The following is a 6,000-nucleotide window of genomic DNA, read 5'->3' as shown; positions in this document are numbered from 1 at the left end:
GAAGATTATGTGGTCTCACCTGTCCATTTTATTGATAATAAACCCAGAGAGATTACTAGCCTTTCCCCAGCTTGCTAATGACAGAGCTGGAACAAAAATACGTGTCTTGGATTCCTAGCTTGGTGCCTTTTCCAACACCCAATAAGCTGTTGGCTGCTGAATTGCTTCAATGTCTCAGATGAGATCAGTCAGCAGGAGACCAAGAACAAAGCACTCTGCTGCGGAGTCACAGACTCAAGCAATGACGCACCAACACTGCCTCTTCATGCTCCACAGCACATTCCCATTTGACTGCTCCAGTCTAGTGAATTACTAAAACTCAAGCATTTGTAAATCAAATGATCAATATTGTGACATTTGCCCAGTGGATCCCTTTGTGGGTATTTCACGTTACTATGCTATTTGGTTCCCCATGTGTCCTCCTTCCTTCTGCCAGAAAGTCCAGCCACTTTCTCTTTTAATTTTCACTCAAGGATATTTTTTCCATTGCTTTTCAGGGAGAGAGGGAGGGAGGGAGGGAGGGAGGGAGGGAGGGAGGGAGGGAGGGAGGGAGGGAGGGAGGGAGGGAGGGAGGGAGGGAGGGAGGGAGGGAGGGGGAGAGAGAGAGAGAAACATCAGTGTGTGTGTGAGAGAGACACACATCACATCGATTAGCTGCCTCCTGCACAGCTCTCCAACCGGGGCTGGGGATTGAGCCTGCAACTGAGGTACATGCCCTTGGCCAGAATCAAACCCTGGACCCTTCAGCCGAAGGACTGACGCTCTAACCACTGAGCCAAACCGGCTAGGGCAAGTCCAGCCACTTTTAGTCCTGTCACATGCTCTGCCTTTTAATTCGAAGGAAAGACCTTAGGCACATGCATAGCTTTTGTCTGTCCTGTTGTGTCCTGTTTTTTGTGGAGTTTTTTTAGGGAGGTGGAGGTGTGGCTAGTTCTTGAGATAATAACTTCCTTGAACCTGATGGCCTTTACTAATTGCTGTGGATATTCAAAAATGAATATCATCAAATCTAATAAATAATTATTCCTTAATATCATCTAATATCCATTTTATGTTGAAATTTCTCCAGTTGTCTCCACAATATCTTTTTTACATTGGTGTGTAGAAATCAGGATCCAAGCAAGGTTAATATTTGTTTAATATGTTTCATATCTTTTATTGCAACTTATGCTATTAAAAAAGATTTTTTTTCAGGGAGAGAGAAAGAGAGAGAAATATCAATTTATTGTGCCATACATTCATGCATTCATTGGTTGCTTCTTGTGTGTGCCCTGACCAGAGATGGAACCTTAGCCTATCCAGACATTGCTGTAACTAACTGAGCTACCTGGCCAGGGCTATTAAAAAGATTCTTTAAGGGTATAGGAAACATTAAATTTACTGTTGCTGAACTGTTTACAAAGCGATTGTACCAATTCCATTCTTAGAGTTTATGAGAGCCCCACTTCCTGTCTCACTTTTGGGATTGTCAGGCACTTTACCTTTTACCTTAAGCCGTATCCTGCAAAGAAATGTGAGCCTAGTCTTCGAACCTTGTATAATGAAGTGTTTTAGATATAAAAATTTCATGTTCCCTGTAGATAATTTATGCCCCCACCCCATCTGAAAGTCACTGTTTTAGGTCCTGAGTACATTGGGATCTTTCTATTACATATTAAGAATGAAGAAGACAGTGAGGAAATTATATACTACGTAATATTTCCTAGGAAAGATATGACTGGTACTGCCTTTTCCTTCCCATGAAGATCCTTTTTAACACATATAAAACCCAAGGGACCAGACAGATGCTGATTTTACTGTGAGGCATGTCAAGATTCCTATAACCCCTTATTAGTATTTGTCAGAGCAGGTTGTTGGCTCTGGTGATGTCATGCTGCTTTGTGGGGTCATCTGATGTCACTTAGGCAGAATCAGCTTTTAAACAACGTGAACTTTAAATGGTAAAGGTTCTTCTGGACCAATTTTCTGAGGTCATAGAGGTAAGCTCTCCAGAAGAAAATGAATCTGGAAAAGCTTTCCTCTTTCATTGGTATATGTAGGTTTTACTCACAGTTGAAATGTTGACAACACATGGGGTTAATGCCTCAGGTGCTTCTGGATTATTCTTGGTTGCCAAGAGCCTCCAGATATTCCTTCAGGACCACAAAGGGAAAACCAGCCCACTTCTAGCAATTAGGGGGGAAGCCTGAGAGCAAAAATAGTGTAACAATATAACAAGTTCCTCTCTAGTGATGGAGAATAGTGTGTTTATTATTATACCATAGACGGTGTATTTTAAAGATCTTTTTCATTTTGAACACATTTTATATTAGGGAATTTCCCAGAGAACATAATTTATCTTAAGAGTGGAAAGGACGATATCCTACATTGCTCTTGTATTTAAATCTTATAGAAATTTCTAAAAGATCTCCAAGTGAATGAAATGACAGGTTTTAAGCTTTCATTCTGGTAAAGTAAACGGCTTCAATTCTGTATATCAGCCGCCTTAATTATTTTGAGGTAGAACACGAAGTGGACGCCTTTAGCTTCCATTTTCCTCTATTATAAACCAACGGCATCTTCAGTTCTGGAATAGAAGTTTTAAACGTGGCTTTTGATAACTTGGCAGAACTGGTGCAGCCCCAGAGTAAATTCTGCGCGCTCAGCTTTCCCTAATCAAATCCATTGTGTGTCCAATGACCACGTAACTGTCCACCGCGAAACAGGCTGAGGTCCGGCTGCGATAGGAGATAAGTGTGTCACATGACACTGATACATTAAAAAAAATCCATGTCTAGGGTCAACTGTCTAATAAAATGTCAGTGCTAGTGAACGGCCGTAGCTTCTGCTGATACACAAGTTTTAAACTGAGGAGCTGGGGTGCAGGGGCGGAAATCGCTCACAGTCCAAAAAAAAATCTTCAAAACTTTCCCTTCCCTTCCGGGCGGGTTTCAGCTCCACAAAATCTACCCTTGCCTTTAGAGCCAAGTGCTGTTCTGCTTTCAATTCTCAGACCATCGCACAAGGAAGCCCGTGCCTTCCCCAGATTAGGGATGTGAGAAGCCTTCCAGGTTCAGAAAGACCATAGAGCAGCCCCGCGGAAAGTTTTCTTCGGCCCCGAGGGTGGGAAAGCGGGCGGGGAGGTGGGAGAGACACCCAAAGGGAAGATCTGTGAGCCGTACGCCTGCGGCTGGGAAAACGAAAAGCCAGAAAATAAAAGCCCCCACTGGCCAGGACATCATCAGGATCTCGGGGCATACGCAGGAAAAAAAGCGGCCGTGGCCAGGTCAGCACCGGAGCCGCATCCCGCAAGCGATCGTGACCGCGGGTAGGTTCGCCGGGGGCGCCCGACCGCTGGACCGGACGGAGGATCCTGACAGCGCCGTTTACCGCACCCCCTGCCCGCCCCTCCCCGCGGGCGCCCCGCGCGCCAGCCAATCCCGTCGCGCCATTCCCTTTATGGGAGGCCCCGCCCCCCACGCCCGGGATGCTGGGCCCCCGCGGCGTGACGCGAGCACGGCGGCTCCGCCCCCTGCGTCTCTGGCCTCGCCGGCCCTGGGGGAGATGGTTCCATCATGGCGTCAATGCAGGTGAGAGGAGTTTGCAGCATCTGGGCGGGCGAGGGAGCCTCCGAGAGGATGCGAGCGTTTCGTCGGGGGCGGTGTCTGGGACTCTGGGGCACCGGGCGGGCTCGGGAGCGGCCCTCGCGGCTCGTCTTTCCTCAGTCTTCGGGCCTTTGGGAGGAGTGAGAGGCGGCGAAAAGAAGGGCGGTGGGGGGGGGGGGGGGAGGCGGCGGACTCTGGGTCGAAGCGGACACCAGCCGTTCGGGAAGTTGGGGGATAAAGAATGCGAAGGGAAGGAGAGGGCGAAGTTTGGCGTTGGCTCGGCGGCGGTCGTCTCAGAGTCGTCTCCCGCTCGCACTGTCGGCCGCTACCGGCCTGCTCCCCCGCCCCAGGGATGCCTTTTCTCCGCGGTCCCCGGCCCCGCGGAAACAGCTGCTCTGGTCGTCGTCGCCGGGGCAGGAGCGGCCCCGAGAGGGGCTGAGTGGGGGGGAGCTGGAAAGGCGTTCCCGGGGAGGGCGGCTGGCTGCTAGGGCGCCAGGCGGCCTCTGCCCAGGCCTCGCACGCCGGCCTCGCTGCCTGCTCAGCCCCTCGGCTCTCCCTTTGCCCCTTAATTTTTTTGCCTCTTGGGTACCTTTCTCTTTCAGCCTCCGCACTCTCACTTTCTCTCTCTCTCTCCGATGCTACCTTTAGTACATCGACATCACTTGCAGCCGAATATGCGATGTCTCCGAGAGCCCAGTTACCAGCCCCCTTAGACCTCCCGGGATAGCTAGGCTTCACTTCCCCCCCGCCCCCCTGCGGCGCCCCACCCTTGTAGTCGGGGTCAGGCTACAGCTCTTTGCCCTTTCTCTTCCCCTGATCTCTGGTGGAACCTTAGTTTGGTAGGAGGTGTGTGTTAACCCGTGTCACATCTACCTGACTTGGCAATGCGTGGTTTTCTGGCTTTCCAACTTAATATAACCCCTTTTTTCCGAACCCAAGGAGTTTGTGTGTTTTTGTGGCAACCACACTTGGAGTTCTGTAGAGCTTGACTCCTCATTGTTTATAGCCTGCACTTACTTTACCAGCGAAACCTAGGAAGAGAAGGTAGAACCCTGGTTTGAGTGTCCACTGAGCGCTTTTTAGATTCTAACGGCTCAAGTAAAGAAAGAGACCACTTGTTTTCTTAGAAGGATTTTGTGCTTTTGTTTCTTGAAAAATAAGCAAGTCTCCCTATCCCCCTCTGGATTTTTCTCCTAGAAAGGCCAGAACAGTGGTTTTCTTTTATCTCTTCTCCTTTTTTCATCATCTTCCTCTTTTGTGCACGTATTTGGTTCACATTTACGTCTGTGCTTTTGTGTAATCCCCTTTCAAGCTGTTTCTCATACAGTATTTTTACTTACTTGCTTGTCCCTCAGGACTTTCCTGCAGAATAGGGAAAAAAATGTATATAATATTCCTACTTGAAAAGATGTCATGAAGTGGTGCAGAGAAAAAACAAGAACAATTTCAGGAAACATATTTTACACTAATCTCCCCAGAGACGTTAGAGAAGTTCCGTCATTTGAGGACCCCAAAGGAACTGGAACACCAGTTGAACAGTAGCTGGGCTATATGACCAATTTAAGATTATTTGTATTAAGATTAAAAGTATTTGTTTTAAGACTGAAAATTAAAATGAAAATCCACAGTATTTGTGATTATATTTCACAAGAGAATTATGGGAATGATTAATTTGCTGGTAGATTTAGGCTTCAAGTGTCTGGAAAAGACCAGTTTTTGCTTGCTTGTTTTGTTTTTAATCCTCAGATGAGGATATTCCCCCCCCCCCCATTGCTTTTCAGAGAGAGTGGAAGGGAAGAGAGAGAGGGAGAGGAACATCGATGTGAGAGAGAAACACTGATTGGTTGCCTCCAGCACGCACCCCGATGGGGGTGGGGATTGAGCCTGCAAGGGAGGACCATGCCCTTGGCCGGAATAGAACCCGGGACCCTTCAGCCCACCAGCAGATGCTCTAACCACTGGGCATAAATGGATGGGGCAACAAGTTTGTTTTTAAGAGAAAAATGAGTCATTACGGAACTCAGTATTGATAATTGTGAATTTTACATGGCGACTTAAGCAACAGAAAAAAAATACTTGCCAGTGTAATACTGCGTTTTTCTGTGTTCTAGTCTTTGTCTTATCACCCTGTATTCCATTGTGTCTTATGATGGGAGGAATGGAAAACTGTTCCCTATTTTAACTAAAATAAAACTAAGTCTTTTTATTTGTAGTTTTAAAACATGTGATACAGATTTTCTGGTAGTATCTTGGCAAATATTTTAATATAGCTAAATCAAGATTTTTCAAACACAGCACGACTTTCTGTGGTTATTCTGTGTCTTAGGTGAAAATTTTTTTCTTGACCGTTTTAACAGCAAAGCTTAACTTTTTTCATAACAATTCAATTGCACATAGAACTGCAACCAAATTATAA

General features: G+C 46.8%; 1 protein-coding gene across 1 annotated transcript in view; it reads left to right on the top strand.

The window, feature by feature from the left end:
* Positions 1–3,529: 3,529 nt before the first annotated feature.
* UBE2W (ubiquitin conjugating enzyme E2 W) overlaps positions 3,530–6,000 on the top strand; it is a 43,565-nt gene continuing 41,094 nt past the window's right edge. The window contains 1 exon segment of the mRNA XM_087825444.1: positions 3,530–3,569. Within this exon segment, the coding sequence (XP_087681570.1) occupies positions 3,555–3,569 (15 nt within the window). The 5' untranslated portion in view covers positions 3,530–3,554.

Source organism: Miniopterus natalensis, chromosome 16 (genome assembly GCF_054644295.1).
Source record: "Miniopterus natalensis isolate mMinNat1 chromosome 16, mMinNat1.hap1, whole genome shotgun sequence".
NCBI classification, from domain to species: domain Eukaryota; kingdom Metazoa; phylum Chordata; class Mammalia; order Chiroptera; family Miniopteridae; genus Miniopterus; species Miniopterus natalensis.
The sequence above is the reverse complement of the archived record's forward strand: the minus strand, read 5'-3'. Positions and strand labels throughout refer to the sequence as shown.